The sequence below is a fragment of the Hemicordylus capensis genome, chromosome 3 (genome assembly GCF_027244095.1).
Source record: "Hemicordylus capensis ecotype Gifberg chromosome 3, rHemCap1.1.pri, whole genome shotgun sequence".
Lineage (NCBI taxonomy): Eukaryota > Metazoa > Chordata > Lepidosauria > Squamata > Cordylidae > Hemicordylus > Hemicordylus capensis.
In genome coordinates, this window is record NC_069659.1 from 279,013,354 (window position 1) to 279,033,107 (window position 19,754).

The 19,754-nt window shown below is 41.2% G+C and overlaps 1 protein-coding gene across 8 annotated transcripts in view; it reads left to right on the forward strand.

The window, feature by feature from the left end:
• Positions 1 to 19,754, forward strand: part of SORCS1 (sortilin related VPS10 domain containing receptor 1) — a 664,028-nt gene that overhangs the window by 524,063 nt on the left and 120,211 nt on the right. For all 8 annotated transcript variants that reach the window (XR_008318829.1, XR_008318830.1, XM_053305813.1 and 5 more), the window contains exons 13-16: positions 5,792 to 5,883; positions 10,920 to 11,027; positions 12,874 to 12,991; positions 13,442 to 13,572. Coding sequence is in view for 6 of the 8 variants with exons in the window: in XM_053305813.1 (XP_053161788.1) it covers positions 5,792 to 5,883; positions 10,920 to 11,027; positions 12,874 to 12,991; positions 13,442 to 13,572 (449 nt within the window). In the remaining 2 variants the exon portion in view is untranslated. The remainder of the gene's footprint in view (positions 1 to 5,791; positions 5,884 to 10,919; positions 11,028 to 12,873; positions 12,992 to 13,441; positions 13,573 to 19,754) is intronic.

The window sequence follows — 19,754 nt, forward strand, 5'->3', positions numbered from 1 at the left end:
GGTTTGATCCACTCTCCCTGCAGACGATTGCTTACCTTTCCTTGGGCAGGCGGATCACCCACCCAGACAAGTAGCAGCTTCTCTGCAGTGCTCCTATGCCTCGCTCAGGCACTCCTGAGGTCAGGCGCAGGGAAATGCTGCCATGTGGTGCCCCTCCTGCCGGAGCTCCAATCATGCACCGCGCAAGTGCGCAGTGCATCACTGGGAGCCCCCCTCCCCCCACTGTGGCTGCACCATCGCTTAGCCCAGTTTTGGGGTATGCGGTGAGCTACTTTAGAGGGCTCGCCGCCGCACCGCTTCTCACGTGCAGTGAAAACTGGGCTGGACTTCCCTAGTCCGGTTTTCGCTGCTCGTGAGAATAGCTTCATTGAGTGGCTTACAGCAGGCGTTCTCAGCCTTGAGTATTCAGATCTTCTTAGATTACAAATTCGGTCTTCCCTTGTCACAATGACTGTTGATGGCCATTATGGCTGAGGATGATGGCATTGTTAGTCCAAAACATCTGGGGACTAAAGGTTGGGAACCCTGGCCTAAAGGATATTGTTTTGCTTCTGTGGCTAAATAATTAGCCTCCTCACCACACACTCTTGGTTGACTTATGTCTTTGATTATCCATGCTAATTAATTACATTTAGCATGTAAATTTTAGATACTCTTTAAATAATAAACATGATCAACTTTTGAAGTAAGATTTTTATGTAGACAGAACACTTCTATAACTATAGCATTTGATATTCTTTAAAAATGGTTACGGACTAGAACTGAATTGAAATTACCCTAGCAGCAACCATCTTCCTTCCAAGATTTCATTCCCATTTTTCAAGAGCTGAAGCTAAAATCAAACAATTTTTTCCCCAAGGCCAAACCATAATTTCAACCTAGGGCATCCTGCCCTTCATCTAATACAATTCTAAATGTTGTCATTATCTATATTATGTCAAATCCTATTTTTTTTAAATACCAGTACTACTGCATTCTTATCTTTAATAATAGTCTAGAGCAAGGACTATGCAGCCTAAGTGCTTAAAGAAATACTTATTCTATTTAAATTCATTGCCTTCCCGTTCTCTTGTTGATCCTTGCTCCAGTTCTTATTATTTTATGAGAACAGGAAAATGTCATTTATTATTTACATGGCATTGCTCATGCTGAAATTTCCTTATTAACTCATAATGAAAGTTATACTAACCTCACTCCTTGATTATACCACAACCTCCAGAAGACAGCACATATCCCTGCCTCATACCAAAACATCAGTAAGCATGCTGCAAATAAAAATTGCTCCTAAAATGCTATGTCAATATTAATTAAAATGCAAAATTTAAATATACTAAAATGTAAAGTATCTCAATATCTCCGCAGTCCAGATAACTAAATGCTAAATTTGATGTAACAAATTTTTCATCAGGAAGAAATATATAGAATGTGAAATTCATATGGGCATGTGCAGGAATAATCTGTGGATTGCAAAATTTCTTACATGGGTTTCCTGTGAATGCATGTGAGTTTTGCAAACCATTATAATATTCTTGTGGATATTTCTCTATGGAAGGAAATCATTATATGTAATTGGTCCTATATATCAGCCCAAATAAGCAGTGTGCCATTCCTGGAAGACAATCAAATTTCATGAACAAGCAGGGAAAAGGCCTCCAGAAGTAAATAACCTTCAAAACCACTTGGGTTGCTGCCAAAAATCTCAAATTCAATCAGCAAAAAGAAGACTCCAGGTTTTGTGCATCAATTTAGAATTAGACTTGGTGTTGAACAGAGTCCAAACTGTTCTGAAATGAATTCACAAAAGGGCCCTCCTGGCCAATAGGCCCTGGTGCAGTTCTATGGTGATCACTGTGCAGCTAGTCTAGAGGCCTCAGGGTATACTATGTCCTTTAGGATGGGAATCAGGTCCTCCACATCACCTCCAGATGACCATTTCGGCTTATCAGAAGCAATGGGAATGGTAAATGGGGTCACTGAATGTCCTGATTGCCTCCGGCTCCATAGAGGTGTTGGCTACTAATGTACCAAAGATGTGTCCCAAATATTTGGGCACAATGAAGAATGGAGAAGGTCCATTGTGGAGCCTGGGGCCTTCAAAATATGCTTATCATTGCCTCCAATATGTCCAATGAGTCAGGGCCAGAGGGGCTTGGTCAACTGCCTTCCATGGACCCCTTCCTCCTACCTGGATGGGTCCCAAAGGAGTTTCTCCACCACCACCACCACCAAATGAAGGCTGTGGGTACAGGAGGTCATTTTGGGGATTAGCGATGTGCCTTTGTAGGCTCTGGACCCTCAGCAGCTGCCCAGTGAAGCCAACCACTGATGCCATTTCTTCAAGGAGTCATCCAGAAGAAGGGGGGGTGCATTATGATGCAGCATCATAATTAACACTGAATAAAAATAGAAAATAACAGCCATCATAAATGCATATGACACCTCATGGATTGCTGAGTGATCCACAGGTAGCAAAATAAAACTAAAGGGTTGTAAATAAGCCAAACGTGGCAGGGACCCAACCCTCATCATTCCTGTCTTGTTAGGCTATGTTGATCTGACTAATAATTTAAATATAGTCAGCATGATAAAAATAACTATGGCTGCAGTCCACAAGCATTTTATTCCAGGACAGTGCTGAAGAATTCACATACATTTCAACAAGATGGGACTTTCTAATAATGATCTGTAGATTACCTTAAACAGATCTATGTTACTATAAATTATCAGTCATAAGAAAAACAACTTCAGTAGATTATACACAAGCTGGAAATGATGAGTTCCAAACAAATGCTTTCCCTGCCACACTCTTTGTTTGTTGAACTGCCTGTCTGGCTCGCTATTAATTGCATATCCATTACACTGAATACAAGCATTTAATGAGTGCTGGCAATCAAGTAATCAGATGGACAATTCAAGGCATGGTTGTTACACATCAGTAAATATGTTTTTAGTAAGTAGTTGGCATTTAATTAGCATGCAATAACTGTCCTCATAAAGTGGAATCAAGTACACACTTAAGTGGAATTAACAAAGCAAATAGAAAGAGCTGAACTGATTGTTACTTTGCCATCTATACATACAACATTGAGGGCCACTGCTTCTACTTTGACCAAGATATGTTGAAATTATTTATGTTATTAATTAAACATTTCTGTGATTATATTTTAGAAATTATGGTTCCTGCTAACCTTCTGTTATCTGTCTAAGCACACTGAAAAAGGACTAACACTAAAAAAAGGAAGAGTGGTTCTATTCCTGTAACATTCACATAGCCGTCGCTAGCATTGGCATATGGCTTTTGCTGTTTTGTGCTGTTTTATTAAATATATTGGCTAACACAATGTGTAGCCATACCCTAATGGTGCACCCTGGGACTCTTGAAGACTTCAAAGGCAGCCCTGATACTGTTTTGAAGCAATGATTGCAGACGCTGCATTTCTGGTGGTTTCCCCATTTGTGACAAAGGCCATCGCAACTGTCTTTGAAGTCCATATCAGCCTTGGGGTGGACTATTATGAAGGCAGTAGGCTGTGCATCATTATTTATTGATTGATTGATTTGATTTGATTTGATTTGATTTGATTTGATTTGTACACCACCCTTCCAAAATGGCTCAGGGTGGTCATGTCAGCCATTGTTATTTTATAATTTGTTTTAATTTGTTACATTTTAATTCTTAGCCTCTGTTTGTTGGATAGAAATCCAGGGATTCCATATTCCTTAGTTACTGTTTCAGTTTATCCATTCTGCCCATGTAAACTAAATAGTACCTGAACTATTTGTCATGAACATGATTTTGGTCTTACTCTTATTGGCTTACAGTACAATCCTCTTCATGTTTTCTTGGAGTAAGTTCCATTGGCTGACACTCTGACTAACTTTACTTGAGGAATTCTCATTGAAATTAAAAAGAGAAGTTAGGTGTACCTAACTTCTTATTCATAAGTAAATGTACAGATGCTTTCAGCATCAAATCCCTTTACATATACCCAGAATTGGTTGGTTACCATCACCTCTGTACTACCTCTCGCATTGATTCAAAGCCATTTCCAAATTTTGGCCCATGTTTTAGGCCCTGTGCACAGCAAAAAATGTCACATTCAATCCAATCCGACGTGACAGAGAAATGGTTGAGAGGGCCAACATGGTCCCCAAAATGGTTGGGTCAGGGTCAAATAAGATAGGACCCAAAATTTATCTGACACAGGGGCGTAACTACCATTAGGCAAGGGGAGGCAGTCGTCTTGGGGCCCCACTGCCTCAAGGGGCCCCCCAGAGGCACATCACATGACTCCCCACCCACCCGTGTTACAACCCCTATGAATTATGTTGAGTCTCTTGGAGATCGGCAGGAGCAGAGAGTAAAAAAACTAGATTCAATGTGAACTAGATATTCACCATATTTATAATGGGGATGTGAGTGTGAGTGCTCGATATATTGTGAAGTGTGTTTGTGTGTGTGTATCAGCGAGGGGCCCATTTTAAAATCTTGTCTCTGGGCCCCCTCCAACCTTGCTATGTCCCTGATCTGACATATTGTCAGACACCCCCCTGCCACTACCCTCCACTCATCCCCTCCATTCTCTTGCCTTTCTCTGCCTTCTCCTGCCCTCGACTCCCTCTCCTTTACTGGATCTGGGTGCAAGAGACAACAGCACAATGTCCTCTTCTGGAGCCAGCCGCCTGGCTGCTTCTATCTTGTAGCAGCTTCTGTTTTAAAAGGTAACTTCTCCCCATTAAGGTCCTTAGGACCCCAGATGGTGTGATGAATTGTGGGAATAGTAGTTCTTTTAAATGGATGGAGCCCACACGACTGTATGGCCCTAGCATGTTTACATAACATGCAGACAAAGCATCTCCCAAAGAGGCATTTGTTGCTTGGACATTAAATGAACATGCTTCAACAAGGGTTGAAGTTGGAAATTTTACCTGGAGCAATCTGGTAGTGATTGCAGAGGTGACCAGAACCACATATCTCACTATGGTTATGTGTAAAGGGGATCATATTGCAACAAAATTCTGCAGAACTGTATAAATCATTTGCTTCTGTATATGCTCTCTTGCACTATAGCTGATACAGAGCAGGCCCAAGCTGTTCATTTTTCTTGAAAATACTGCAATGATATGATTGTGGAACTGTGAGTAAAGATCTTAGTTCTCAAATATCACACTGCAATTTGAAGCATTGTAAATCCAGTCAGATTCAGTCAGCAAGTAGTACTTGCTACAAACATAGCTTGAGTGATAGATTGGTGCCCTTGACCCACATGAAAATGGGGTCAGGCATTATGGTTAGGCACTTATCTTCATTATAGATGCTGGGATTTTTGTGGGAGTAACAAAAGGTTTTTCTGGTTTCTTACATTTTTCATAAGCATTTTTACAAACTTCACTGCATGGATAGGTACTGAAAGGGAGCACTAAATAGAATCTACTTAAATATTTGAACCAGCATTTCAGGAAATTAATATGTTGTAGTGTTTGCTCAGCTTGAACCTACAAAATGGAAGACTCTTTTTTGGGGGGGGGGATTGGATGAACTTCCTTAATCAATGAAATGACACCTTGATTATTCTCATTTCAAGTATATGTTGGCTGTGTGGGATAATATGACAAATTTAAGAGTCGGTGAGAGATGGGCAAGATGACTTTAAAGCTTGATCTGATTTGGAGGCCAGATTTTTCTTCTGCATTATATTCTGTTTACTATCTCAGAAGAAACCTGTCACCACCTGGTTATGGAACTGTGATCCACACTGAGAAAACTTTGCCTTTCTGTGTTTTTCTCCAGATCTTTGAAGAGGAACACAGTGTTCTTTATCTGGATCAAGGCGGGGTTTTGGTTGCCATGAAACATACGTCTCTGCCTATCAGACATCTCTGGTAATTACTGTGACTTCTCTGATTTCATTAGTCATGGAGTCCTTCATTATATATTACACGCCACCAGCTATTGGACCATGACTAAATATTTTAACTAAGTGCCAGGATATGCCAATTAAGTAACTTACATGCTTTCGCTCTTGATCATGCCACAGTAAGGCTTACAGTTTTACACAAAAGGTGTGTAGGAGGAGAAGCTCATTAGTGGCTTTTAAAAAACCCATATTGTCATTTTAACTCATATTGTCATTTGGGTTAAAATCATTGGACTTGTACTGTTTTACTCCAGGAGAATCATGAGGATCTATGAAAAGAAAAATAATGTACAGTGGGAGAAACAAACCATTCCATATTCTATATTCTCTCTCTCTTTCTCTCATCACATTGCTGAACTGCCCTGCAGTCTAAAAGTGTCACAATTTAAACATCGTGGCTGACATACAGAGCAAGAAAGCAGCAATGCAGAGAGAGAGCAGCCTAACAGAATTTCTCAACTGCACTGGTGCACCAGGAAAGCATCAATTTTTGATGTCCTCACCTTATCCAGCAAGACTTCTGTGCCACCTGAGGGGCTGTACAACCCTTAGGGACATATTTTGGGTCGGGAAGTTCTGTTAGTTCCACCAGCACTTCCTTGCCTTGAGTGTCAGCCATGTATGATGAATATAAAATGTTTAGTAAAAAGTGTGTAGCAATCAATTTTTAAGAATCCAAGGCCTCTAACAGCTACATTCACATTAATGGCCTAATGCCTGGGCAAACAGGACCCTCTAAGCTTCCTCTAGTAAACCAGGAGGCACAGATCATCATGGATCATTTTTGGGAGGGAATTCCACAGCTGTTATGTACACACAATACATTGCACATGTGCCACCTACCTACCATTCAAAAATTTGCTGTCAGTAATTTAAGAACAAAAAGGAACATAGGAATCTATCTTATACCGAGTCAGTCCATTGGTGTCATTTCTGGCCAGCTATCTGACTCTGGGAGCCATTTTATGGTTCAGTTCTTGGGGGCGGGGGGGGGGCACAGAAAAAAACATTCAATTTTCAGCCGAGTTTTGGCCCGGAAGAAGGCACTGAAGGACTACTGGGGACCTGTGGAGCATTATAGGGCACTTTGCTGTGCCTTTTGTTGTGTTTGGGAGCTGTTTTTGTGCCAATTTATTTTAAAAAACAAGGGGAAAACCTGCTATTTTCAGTAGGGGTGTGCAATTCGGATTTTCTGTGAACCGATTCGGGACCCGAACCAAATCACCCCTGTTCTGTTTTGTGCCCAAATATGGGCCACCCAAATCACCCTTGATTCGGTTCAGATTCGGATTTAATCCGAAGCTGAATCCGAATCGATTTGGGGGAAAAAAGGGGCCCAGGGGCAAAATATTGGGGTGGGGTGGTAGTGCCCAATGGGTGGAAGCTACCACCCCAATTTCAGGGGGATTGGGCAAAGGGCTGATTTTTAGGGAATTTTTGAAGTTTTGGTGACTTTGGGGCAGTTCAGGGGCATAGCATGGGATCTGGGCAAAAAGAGTAGGGTGGGGTGGTAGTGCCTAATGGGTGCAGGCTACCACCCCAATTTCAGGGGGATTGGGCCAAGGGCTGATTTTTTGGGAATTTCTGAAGTTTTAGTGTCTTTGGGGCAGATTGGGACAGAAAGTGGGGCCTGGGGCAGAATAGTGGGGTGGGGTGGTAGTGCCTAATGGGTGGAGGCTACCACCCCAATTTCAGGGGGATTGGACAAAGGGCTGATTTTTTGAGAATTTTTGAAGTTTTAGTGACTTTGGGGCAGTTTGGGGGCAGAAAGTGGATCTGCCCCAAAAGAGTGGGGTGGGGTGGTAGTGCCTATTGGGTGGAGGCTACCACCCCAATTTCAGGGGGATTGGGCAGAGGGCTGATTTTTTGGCAATTTTTGAAGTTTTGGTGTCTTTGGGGCAGATTGGGGCCAGAAAGTGGATCTGTCCCAAAAGAGCGGGGTGGGCTGGTAGATAGTGCCTAATGGGTGGAGGCTACCACCCGTCCCCAATTTCACCCATCCCCTCAGAAGTTTTTCTGAAGGGATGTTATTCCCTTATTTTCTGAGGTGTAAATTCTCATTCTATGATAGCAAATGAGATTTTTTTCAATTAAACAACTCTCATGACCCCACTTTCACTTTTTCGCACTCTCATTTACTAAGAATATGATGAATGGATCAATCTAGCACACTGCACCTTATGAAGAAAAACCTCAGAAATTCACCAAAATTCAGCCCTCTGCCCAATCACTCTGAAATTGGGGAATGGAACAAAAAGAGTCCACGTGACTCAAAAAAGACACTGGAAAACATACAAAGGCCATAACGGAAAAGGCCTTGCCTCTTCGTAGATGATAATCTTGCCTTAGACCAAGGGTTCTCAAACTTGGGTCTCCAGCTGTTGTTGCAGCTCCAATCATCCCTAGCTTCAGTGACCTCTGATGAGAAAGCCTTAGACACATTAGTGTTTCTAGTATTTGTATGAGCTCATTCACACCATTGGCTGCTAGCAATCTGACTATGTATTATAACGTTCAAGTATGTTTTAGTATTTTCCTCTTGTTCAATCACATTGCATAGAACTTTCAAAATACCTTATTGTCATATGAAAAGAATTCCAAACACCTGATACTTCTTTTTCTTCTATATCTCTGCTTAAGTTCTCTTATATCTTTTATGAGGCAGGGCTCCTAGAACTGTACAGTAATCTTCTCTATACTTTTCCATTCATTACACAATGATTCCTCACATTATTTTCCGTTTATGATGACTGTGATGTGATACATTATATTTTCATGTTATTGTCCACAATTATTCTTTCTAAGTACCTTCTCTCAAGTAGGGAAATAAAGCAATTTCTGAACTCTGCAGGGTATATGGATAATTGCAGTCACACCCACACCCCTGCAGGTGTTTTTGCCTTTGAAGACTGAATCACATCTACCATTTCATTTCTCACTCTCTCTGTGTCATGAACTTCTTTCATGACACCCCCCCTGCTTTATAGTTAATTGTTTTCTCTGTATTCTCTGTGTATATTTGCCATTTCTTGGGACACACTGTTTTCACAGGACATTTATATATCGCCTAAAAACAAGTACTGCTAACTGAGCAAAGAGGCACCTTTTTAAAAGTGGCAATTCTTTTTATTTAGCAGGGGGAGAGCAACTGGCCCTATCTAACCCCAGCTGAGCATCCCTCCAGTGTCTGTTGCTGGTGTCTACCTTTATGTTTCTTTTTAGATGGTGAGCCCTTCAGGGACAGGGTGCCATCTTATTTATTTATTTACTTACTTACTTACTTACTTACTTATTTATTTATTTATATCGATGTAAACCACTTTGAGAACTTTGGTTGAAGAACGGTTTATAAAAAGTAGAAGTAGTAGTAGGTACGAATGCTGATCCTTATGCAGATCTAGTGTTTACTTCTTTCCATTGTCAGTGCTTTGCTATATAAGGGACTTGCATGTTCAAGGACTCTATTTTTTCAGAATTTTTAACAGCATGTAGATCTTAAAACATGCAAATAAAACTGCTAAAAGTTCTCTTGGGTTTTGAAGTGCAGTACTACTAATATGCAGCTGGCTGGCACCCAGCTCGGTTTCTTCTTTCTTTATGGCCCCAAGAATGCAATGGACATCCTTAAGCATTGTTTGGAGCCTGTGATGGGCTGGATGTAGACTAACAGTGATGACTGGTAAAAGTGGGGCTGGGGAGGGGACAGAAAGCAAGCCACAGATGCAGTTTTTTCTCACTCTACTTGTCCCTTCCCACTACAGCATTAAGCCAAGGCATGTGGCTGGTATCCACCAGGTTAGGGATTGCCTCCAGTTAATGCCATGATGGAGTGACTTGAGAGAGAGAGAGAGGCAGCTGGGTGGGGCAAAAAGAGAACAAGCCTCAGCTGTGGCTCATTTTCTGTCCTCCCACGGCCACCCATACCAGCCACCACTGTAGATTAACAAATGATACTTAATCCAGGTAAGACAGAAATATTCTTGGGTCAGCAGGAACGTAACTTGGAAATGGACCATTCTTCTGTTCTGGATTATTGTGTGAGTAGCACTCCTTATGAAAGATCAGGTGCGCAGGTTGGGTCTTCCTCTGGATCCAGTTTTTCCGGTGAGATGGCAACTGTAACCAGGAGTCATTCTGCACAGCTTTGGCTGGTGCACATACTGCAGCCTTTTTTGGGAGGTGGGGGGCGGGGGGATAATGCAGTTCTGACCACTGTCATGCATGCTTTGTTCACGTCCAATTAGACTACTGCGGTAAGCTTTAAGTGGAGGTAAATTTAAAGAGTGTTTGTAAATTCTTAACTGTTGCAGAATGCTGCTGCTAAGGTGCTATAGGGGACCTGTTACTGTATTTGGAGAGTGACTGCATTGGCTACTGATTAATTTCCAAGCCCAGTTTAAAGTTCCAAATGACTTGAGTTCAGTGTATCTAAAGGACTGCTTGATCTGATAAGATTCCACCTGCTTGTTGAGATCTTCAGAGGGGGCTCCGAAATACATATAGAGAATTTAGAAGCTATGCGAGATAGGGACTCTTCCCCTGTGGTGCCTAGACCCAGGAATCCTTCCTTTGAGAAGAATGTTTTGCTCTGTTCTTTCAGCCCTTTTTTCTCAGGGTGTTTATAGTGAATCTCTTCTTTTTGCGCTCTATCTATCTATCTATCTATCTATCTTTACTCACTGTGTTTTGCCATTTATTAAGCAGTTGTTTAATTTTGATTTCTTTGATTGTTTTTTATTTGTCTCTTTTTCTTTTTGTTCAACTGCTTTGGGGGCTATGACTGAAAAGTGGCCACAAACCTTCACATAGGACAACTTCAGATTTTCTACAGATTTTCTGAAATCGTATGTGAGGAGTCATCTTGGATTGTGTCTCTCAGTGTTCTTAAATCTGAGCCCATACGGCACATACAGAAACTATGTTGTCTCTTTTCTGTACATATCTTTATTTTTCAACACTGTTTCCAGAAACGGTGTTCTCCAGTGTTTTTGTCTCCAATAGGTTAAGTTTTGATGAGGGAAGATCCTGGAGCAAGTACAGCTTCACTTCCATCCCGCTTTTTGTTGATGGAGTTTTGGGTGAGCCTGGTGAAGAGACCCTGATAATGACGTAAGTAGAGGATACAAAGTTGATAATGACCATCTTCAGATAATGTTCATGGTAACTATTTCATGGTTACCATATTCTAACTGCTAGCCCAGGCGTTGACTGCCTATCAGTTTGGAAGCAAAATGGGGCTGCTCAGAAATGACTGCTTTCCACATATTCAGAGCTTCCCTAGGTATGCAGAATTGCATACATTTGTTCATTAAAAGAAACTCTCACCAAAAAACAGTCTGAGATGGGCTGAGTATACTCGGTGCCTGCCCCTTCCAGAGCCAGAGAATTTTGATATGTGTGTTGGAAAAGGAAAACCTGAACACCTGCTGGGAAGAAAAGGGAACTAGACTGCCTGAGCCTCAAATAGCTTATATATCCTGAAGTTGGGCATCACCATTGGGGAGACTGTGTTGATTTGATTGTTGATTTTAATTTAATATTAAATTAATGCAACGCAGTGCTCTGAATATGTTCAAATTCATTTGATCAGAACATACTCTTAATTGAATTATAAAAATTCTCAGACAAGTCATTATCTCAATTCAAAATATATTGTAATTGTAAGTAGAGCTGAAATGTCAATAGAAATACTGGGTAGATAAAAAGTAAAGTTGATTAACTTATGGGGCAGATTTTGATTATTAGGACAGAAATTAAAGGATGTGCATGCTTTAAAAATTATTTAGTTCTGGTTTATAGTAATAAGGCATAACAGGTTACAGGATAACAAGATGGCCTTTTCTCTTAACAATGTAGTAAAGTAAAGCATGTTACTGAGTTGGTGTCGACTCCTGGCGACCACAGAGCCCTGTGGTTGTCTTTGGTAGAATACATGAGGGGTTTACCATTGCCATCACTGTTGCCTGATATAGATGTTTCCCACAGTCTCAGAAACATTGCTTATTAGATTGGAAGGGTTTTGGAGTTATATAAATTTATTTAGATATTGACTGATTTATTTAATCAACACTGGATGGTAAATCAATTGTAGAATATTTAATCGGTGGCCAGTCCTATTTGCAAGGACTTCCATTGCTTTATTTTGAGGAAACTTACTTTTAAGTGTATCAGACACTGCAGTTTGAATCACCATTGGCTGAATGATAGTCACATAATGGATATTCAGTTCCCTACTAGCTGTGGCGCAGTGGGGAAATGCTTGACCAACAAGCAGAAAGTTGCTGGTTTGAATCCCCGCTGGTATGTTTCCCAGACTATGGGAAACTATGGGAAACACCTATATTGGGCAGCAGTGATACAGGAAGATGCTAAAAGGCATCACCTCATACTGCATGGGAGGAGGCAATGGTAAACCCCTCCTATATCCTACCAAAGGAAAACCACAGGGCTCTGTGTGCTCCAGAAGTCAAAATTGACTTGATGGCACACTTTACACTTTATTAGCTGTTTAATACATGGTAATCAGTTAATGATACTAAAAAACATGTTAGCTATGAATGTAATGTATTGTTAATTTAACATTTGCATTTGCAATTCATAATACATGATGAACTATAAAACATTGTTTTGATCTCACACATATAGCAAATACATTTATCTTAGGGATGCTGTGTATTGCTTAATAATCAGGTATTTCCAGTTGTCCAAGAGCACTGACATCAGGCACATTAGTTACCATAATCTCACTCTGTTTGTATTGTGCACTCTGACTTCTGGTTCCATATAAGACATCTAAACTATTATACATTTATTTTAAATATAATTTGTTTCAAAGCACCTATTAATAATTCAGATTATAATACAGATAAGAAAGTGTGTTTTCATCTGGGTGATGACTTTTGGCGATACCTATAAAACTGCTGATAGACTGAACTCCTCTGACTGTTTTGTGCAGAGTTTTTGGGCACTTTAGCCATCGCTCCGAGTGGCAGCTGGTGAAAGTGGACTACAAATCCATTTTTGACAGAAGGTGTGCTGAAGATGACTACCGACCCTGGCAGCTTCATAGCCAGGTAAGGAGTGCGAGAGCTGGATCTGAGCTTGAGGCATTCATTTCCTGATTTAAAGTTCTGTTCATCCTGATATATCAGTCCAGAATTAGATAAATACATTTGCCACAGGCTTCTTATACTTGCAAATCCAACTGCATCTAACAAGCCCTTAAGGTGGAAGATGAACTTTAAAGGAGAAGCTAACAGAGAAGATGAATTTGAGGTACCTTCAATTATGTGTTCATTCAACACATATGCCATAACCCATTGGATATATTCCTCATCACTGTTCTTCATGGAGTCAAGAAAATTGTGGCCAGTATGCTCCAATTGCTGAGAGAGGTGAAACAGCTTGTTGAGTCTCTAATTCAGTAAGCAGAGCCACAAGTGCATATTGTGTATGTTTACAATACTGTCAGGGCACATCACATTAATATGGCATGTAGAGAGATTGTTTTTATCCTAACTCAGGGAGAAGCATGCATCATGGGAGCCAAGAGAATCTACCAGAAGCGTAAGTCAGAAAAGAAATGCATACAAGGAAAGCATGCAGGAGCCATGACATCTGAACCATGTGTTTGCACAGAGGCCGACTTTGATTGGTGAGTAATGTTTTCAGTGTGTGCTTGAAAGCAGTGCTGAAGCAGGGCTATAGCTAATTTGGCCCTGGTTGAGAGACTTTGTGTTTGAGAGGCTTTGTGTTTGTGAGGAATGAAAGCACAAGCATCGTTGCTTCATCCCAGAGGAGCTTTTCTAGTACTCTCATTGCTGCAGAATGAATCAAATAGAATTTCATTTTTACTCTAAACCAATGCTGTTCCACATCAGCAGCTGAAGTCTCTCTTTCTCTTTTCTCTGTTTTATTTCTCCTTATGCTGGTGGACTCTTTAGAGCAGGGGTGCACAACTCAAACACCCCTGTGGGCTGGAAACAACCACGACTTGTGCGAGGGCCAAGGTCCATTTTCATTGCATTAATTATTACATTAAAATTAATTATTAGCATTAATGAAAGTGAGATGGCAGAGAGTTAAAGTTGGCCAGGAGAAAGACAGATGGTGTCAGTAGGCTCCGGTCCAGGGATGGGGACATTTGGTCTCAAGTGGCCAACTGCACTGAGCTGCTGCCCTAGGTAATTTTGGAGCCTGGACCTAAAGGCCTTTAGAGGCCCTCCCCACCCTGCCACTGCAAGTTAAGCACCATCCCTTTATTCTGTCCCACATATTTCTTTCCCCACTCCCCCCTCTGACTCGAAAGCAACCAGCACAGGTCATAATGTCCCCTGCTAACTTGGCAAAGAAGCACCTTTTAACGTGGCAATTCTCTTTATTTAGCAGGGAGAGAGTAACTGGCCCTATCCACCCCCAGCACAGTACCTCCCGTGACTGTTGCTGGTGTCTAGCTTATGTTTCTGTTTAGATTGCGAGCCCTTTGGGGACAGGGATCCATTTTATTTATTATTTCTCTGTGTAAATTGCCCTGAGACATTTTTGGAAGTGCGGTATAGAAATTGAATGAATGAATAAATAAAAATAAATAATCACATTTGGCCACTTGGAGCAGTGGGGGTGAGTGGTGACCACACCACCCAGGATAAACTAGAGGATTTGGGGGCCCCCAGGGGGTGTGGAGGTCCTGGACCTTGGCGCCGAAGTCCAGGGGTAAGAGTGCCACTGTCAGCAGGGCAGTCCAAGAGCTCTTCCTGGCTCCTGACGCTGCTACAGGATATTCCGTCCTGGGGGGCAGCAAAAAAGTCCTTGTAGACATAACTCTCCTGCTTAAGTTTCCTCTTTGTGTGGCTTATCCTTTTTGTACTAATGTATATGAAGGAAAAGTGGAAGAGAGCAATAGATCTTGGGCAGAAGAATAGGATAAAAATCTGGCAGGGGGTTTAAAAGGCAGGAGAGATCAAACAAAAATGGAGACATCTTGATAATGTATTGAAAGAAGGGTTGAGAAATATCTTGAGAATTGGAGGAAAGGAGAGGAGACACAAAGATAGAATGAGGAGCTGAGATTTAATAAATATTTTTATTGTTGTGCCAATAGCAAATGCCTTCTTCTGAGAGACTGAGAATGGCATACTAATGGGGTTGAAGGATACAGTAGTTCCACTCTTCCACATGTGCCATATTACCATATTATAGCGCAAGCAGAAATTCATGTTTCACATTGCACCAGCAACAGCACAATCTTCCCTGAACATAGGCACATATTCTAAGATACAGCACATTCAATTTTCTGTTCCTTGAGTAATTTTATGCCTTACTCCCTCTGCTGCGTTATCAATATGCATATCTGCAGTGATAAAACATGCAAAAAAGCAATCTTGTTTTAATCATAGTAATAGAATAATAGATGATTAAAGTGTAGGGGACCATGGAAGAACCTTACTTGGTTTTCCAATCCAGTTAGCTCAGTGCAGAAATCTACGGCATCCCTTACAGATGGCTGTCCAGTCTTTCTTTGAAAAGCTTATAGCAAAGGAAAGCGCACCACTGCACAAGGCAGACTGTTCCACCATTTCCTTAGGGTTAGGAGATTCTTCCTAATGCCTCACCTAAATCTGCTTCCTTATAATTTGAACTCATTGGTTCTATTCCTACCCTCAGGAGCAATAGAGAACAGGTCTGCTCCTTCTTCTATATCACAGTCTTTCAGATATTTGAAGACTGCTACTATATCTCCCCCTAGTCTTCTGTTCTCCAGGTTACACATATCCAGCTCTTTCAACCATTCCTTATAGGACTTAGTTTCCTTACCACTCACAATCTTTGTTGCCTTTCTCTGAATCCATTCCATTTTATCAATCACATCTTAAAATGTGAAGCCCAAAACTGGACACAGTATTCTACGTGAGGTCTAACTAGCAAGAATAGAATGAAATGATTTATTCTCTTGATCTGGATATTATACCTCTTTTACTGCAGCCCAAGATTGCATTCACCTTTATAGCTGCTGCATCACACTGCTGGCTCATATTCAGCTTGTGGTCCACTAATACTCCCATATCACATGTGTGGCTGATTGCATCAAGATACTTTGTGTGAGGTATTTTACTAAGGTGCATGTGCATTTGTGTTCTTTGATTTTTTAAAAAGTGATTGTACTTATGGTTTATTAAAAATATTCCTGTTTTACAAATGTTCAGGAATGCATTTGCACATGAATGCAAATCTGCACAAAATTAATCTTTATGCACTCACATTTGTATGTGCTGTCACATAAAGATTGCCTTTTTGCAGTATTCTATCAACATTGGTAACAGAGGAAAGAGAATGATATGAACTGAAGGTTATGGCAAAGTGTTCATGCTTCAATTCCAGAATTAAACTTAGAAATAAACTTGAATGGAAGAAGAGTGAAATTCAAAACAGATTGGACCAGGAAAAAAACCTAAGGGGAATTCTCCCATCTTTATAACCAGATTCTCACCACAATACATTTTAGTCCTATGTCTCCCAAATCAAAGTGTCAGAACTATTTCCACATAACACATCAGATTATTATTTTTTAAGTTGAGCATATGGATGGGAAGAGCCCCAGCCTTGTTTGTTTTTTGAAGTCACAAGCTCCTATGAATGGTAAAATTTTTTACCCTAAGTTAGAAGTTTAAATAAAATTTCTATTTTCTCATGAATTGTGCTCTGTTCGTTTTTTGTTAAAGTTGATATTTAACAGGCATGACAACAAACAGTTTTGAAAATCAGTGAAGATCTGAGAACAAAGAGTAGTTTCCCCCAGAATTATGTTTGGAAGGATATATGACTAAGGAAACAGCAAGGAAAGGAGTCAGTGCTACAAAGAGATGAGATTTGTGTGCATTGCCCACATCTCACGACCAGGGGGCAATAGTGCTTCAGAAATGATCATCAAAATGGAAAGACTGGACCTAGCCCTAAGAAAAGTATTTCCTAGCAACTGCCTAGAAACCAGATTGTATTTATTTCAGAATACGTAGTTTAAGTAGTAAATGGATTACATGGTGACACATGTGTTATTAAAAACATTTATTTACCAGTTTCCCCTCGACATTTTCAGCAGCAGGAGCTATATCACTCCAAGCAGCAGATTATAGCTTTTATTCTATGAAAAGGATAAATCTATAAAATGACTCAAATCTTTGATTATTCAGTTTGGAGGCTAAGTTGGCAACAGAAATTATTAGACGTGATTAACACCCTAATTTTGCTAAGGCATCATCAGTTAGAATACATTATGTTCGTCTGGGTACTGAAAAGATTTCATGATAAGATTCCATGGTTCTAGTATCTAGAGTTAAAGCCCCAACTCATACTTTGTCTGGGCTATTTGCATGATGGAACAGTGACCACAGAAATGTCTGATCACACAGCAGCCCTCTTTTCCCTTTCAGGAAAAGAAATTGTGCAGATGGAACCTCTGCATTAATGGGGAGTAGGCTCTGGCTCTTCTCTCACATCATATGTTCTGTGGAAGGAAGTTCATGGGGCTATTCACACAACCTACCAGGTGGGTTGTGGGGGAGGGGGAGGCTTCCCAAACCTTGCATTTCCCCCAGATGATCATTTGTTGCTCATTGGTAGAGAGTACTCCCACATGATCAGCCCCACTCTGTGCAGTGTGGAACAGGACAGATTGATTTGAGGCCAGGACAATGAGTCCCAGCCTCCGTGAATCCCACAATGCATCACGCAACATGTTCATTGCATTGGGGAATTCCCCCAAGAGATGGATGCTCTAGGCACCCATCTCTGTGTGCAGCTGGACTGGAAGCAGCCCGGGGCACACATGAGCAACTAGCCCGGATTAAGGGAACACTTACTCCCTAAACTTCAGCTTGCAGCCGGGCTAGGTGGCTCTGGCCCACCGGTATTGGAACTCATCCCATTGGTTCTTGCATGCAGCCTAACCCAAACTGGGAGTTTATATCCTGGGTTAGGCTGCACATGAGAACAGCCTCCATGTGTGCCACTCCAAATGAATGCCATAAGTACAGTATTATATTAATTGGGTCAGTATTAATCAAAGTCATATTCCTTTGCCAAAATGCAGGTATTCTGAAATATATAGTTCCCATTATTTGTTTTATCTCTTAGCTCTGGGCAGTTCACAAAAAGCAAAACAGAAATATAAATCCATTAAAACCAACAAAGCCATCAAAAACTAAAACAATATAAAACAGTTTAGAATCATTTTAAAACCCTAGGAGGCCAGACCAGAAATGTAAGTCTTAAGGCCCTCTCAAAGACCAGTCAAGTTGTTAAGCCTTGAATGTCAATGGAGAGTTCATTTCACAGTGTAGGAGCAGCTGTGGAGAAGACTTGGTACTGAGTCATAAGAACAGCCCTGCTGGATCAGGCCCAAGGCCTATCTAGTCCTCCATCCTGTTTCACACAGTGGCCCACCAGATGCCTCTAGGAGCCCACAGGCAAGGGGTATATGCAAGAGGTATTGAGAGGCATCATGCCTCTGAGGCTGGAAGTGGCCCACAGCCACCAGACAAGTAGCCATTGATAGACCTGCCCGCTATGAATTTGTCTAAGCCCCTTTTAAAGCCATCCAGACTGATGGCCATCACTACATCCCACGGCAAAGAATTCCATAGATTGATTGATTAATTGATTGATTATTTATTTGATTGATCAATTGATTTCTATACCGCCCTTCCAAAAATGGCTCAGGGTGGTTTACACAGAGGAATAATAAATAAATAAGATGGATCCCTGTCCCCAAAGGGCTCACAGTCTAATTATGTGCTGTGTGAAAAAGTACTTCCTCTTGTTGGTCCTAAATTTCCCAACCTTCAGTTTCATCGGATGACCCTTGGTTCTTGTGTTGTGAGTGAGAGAGAAATTTCTCTCTATCCACCCTCTCTATTCCATGCATAATTTTATACACCTCAATCATATCTCCCCTTAGTTGCCTCGCCTCATAAGGAAAGTGCTCCAGGCCTCTGGTCATCTTGGTTACCCTCCTCTGCACCTTTTCTAGTTGCCACCAGACAAACTGGTGGCAGTTGGAGGAGAACCTCTCCAGGTGACCTTAATGTACTTTGGGTGGTCATGGAGAAGGAGCTCTCTAAGGTAACCTGTACCTAAGCCATTCAGGGCCTTTATTTATGTATTATTAAAACTTTTATACCACCCTTCCAAAAGGCTCAGGGCGGTTTACATTAAAACACCATTAAAATAAGTTAATAATTAGAACAAAAATTATAAAGGCATAAAACAATGATTAAATAATCAGAACAATTTAAAAACAAGTTTTAAAAAGCTGAGAAAGCCTGGTTGAAAAGGTGTGTTTTCAGAAGTTTTTTTAAAATTGCCAGAGATGGAGAGGCTCATATCCCAGCAGGGAGCGCATTCCACAGTCTCGGGGCAGCAGCCGAGAAGGCCCGTCTCTGTGTAGCCACCAAATGAGTTGGCGGCAACTGGAGACAGACCTTCTCAAATGACCTCAATGGGCGGTGGCGCTCATAGTGAAGAAGACTCTCTCTTAAATACCCAGGGCCTAAGCCATTTAGGGCTTTATAAGTTATAACTAGCACTTTGTATTTTGCCCGGAAACCGATTGGCAGCAAGTGTAACTCCATCAACAGAGGAGTAATGTGGTCTCTCCGAGATGACCCAGAGACCAACCTGGCTGCCGCATTCTGAACCAACTGAAGTTTCCGGACTATGTACAAAGGCAGCCCCACGTAGAGCGCATTACAGAAGTCAAGTCTGGAGGTTGCCAACAAATGTACCACTGTTTTGAGGTCATTGATCTCAAGAAACAGGCACAGCTGGCGTATCAGGGGTGCT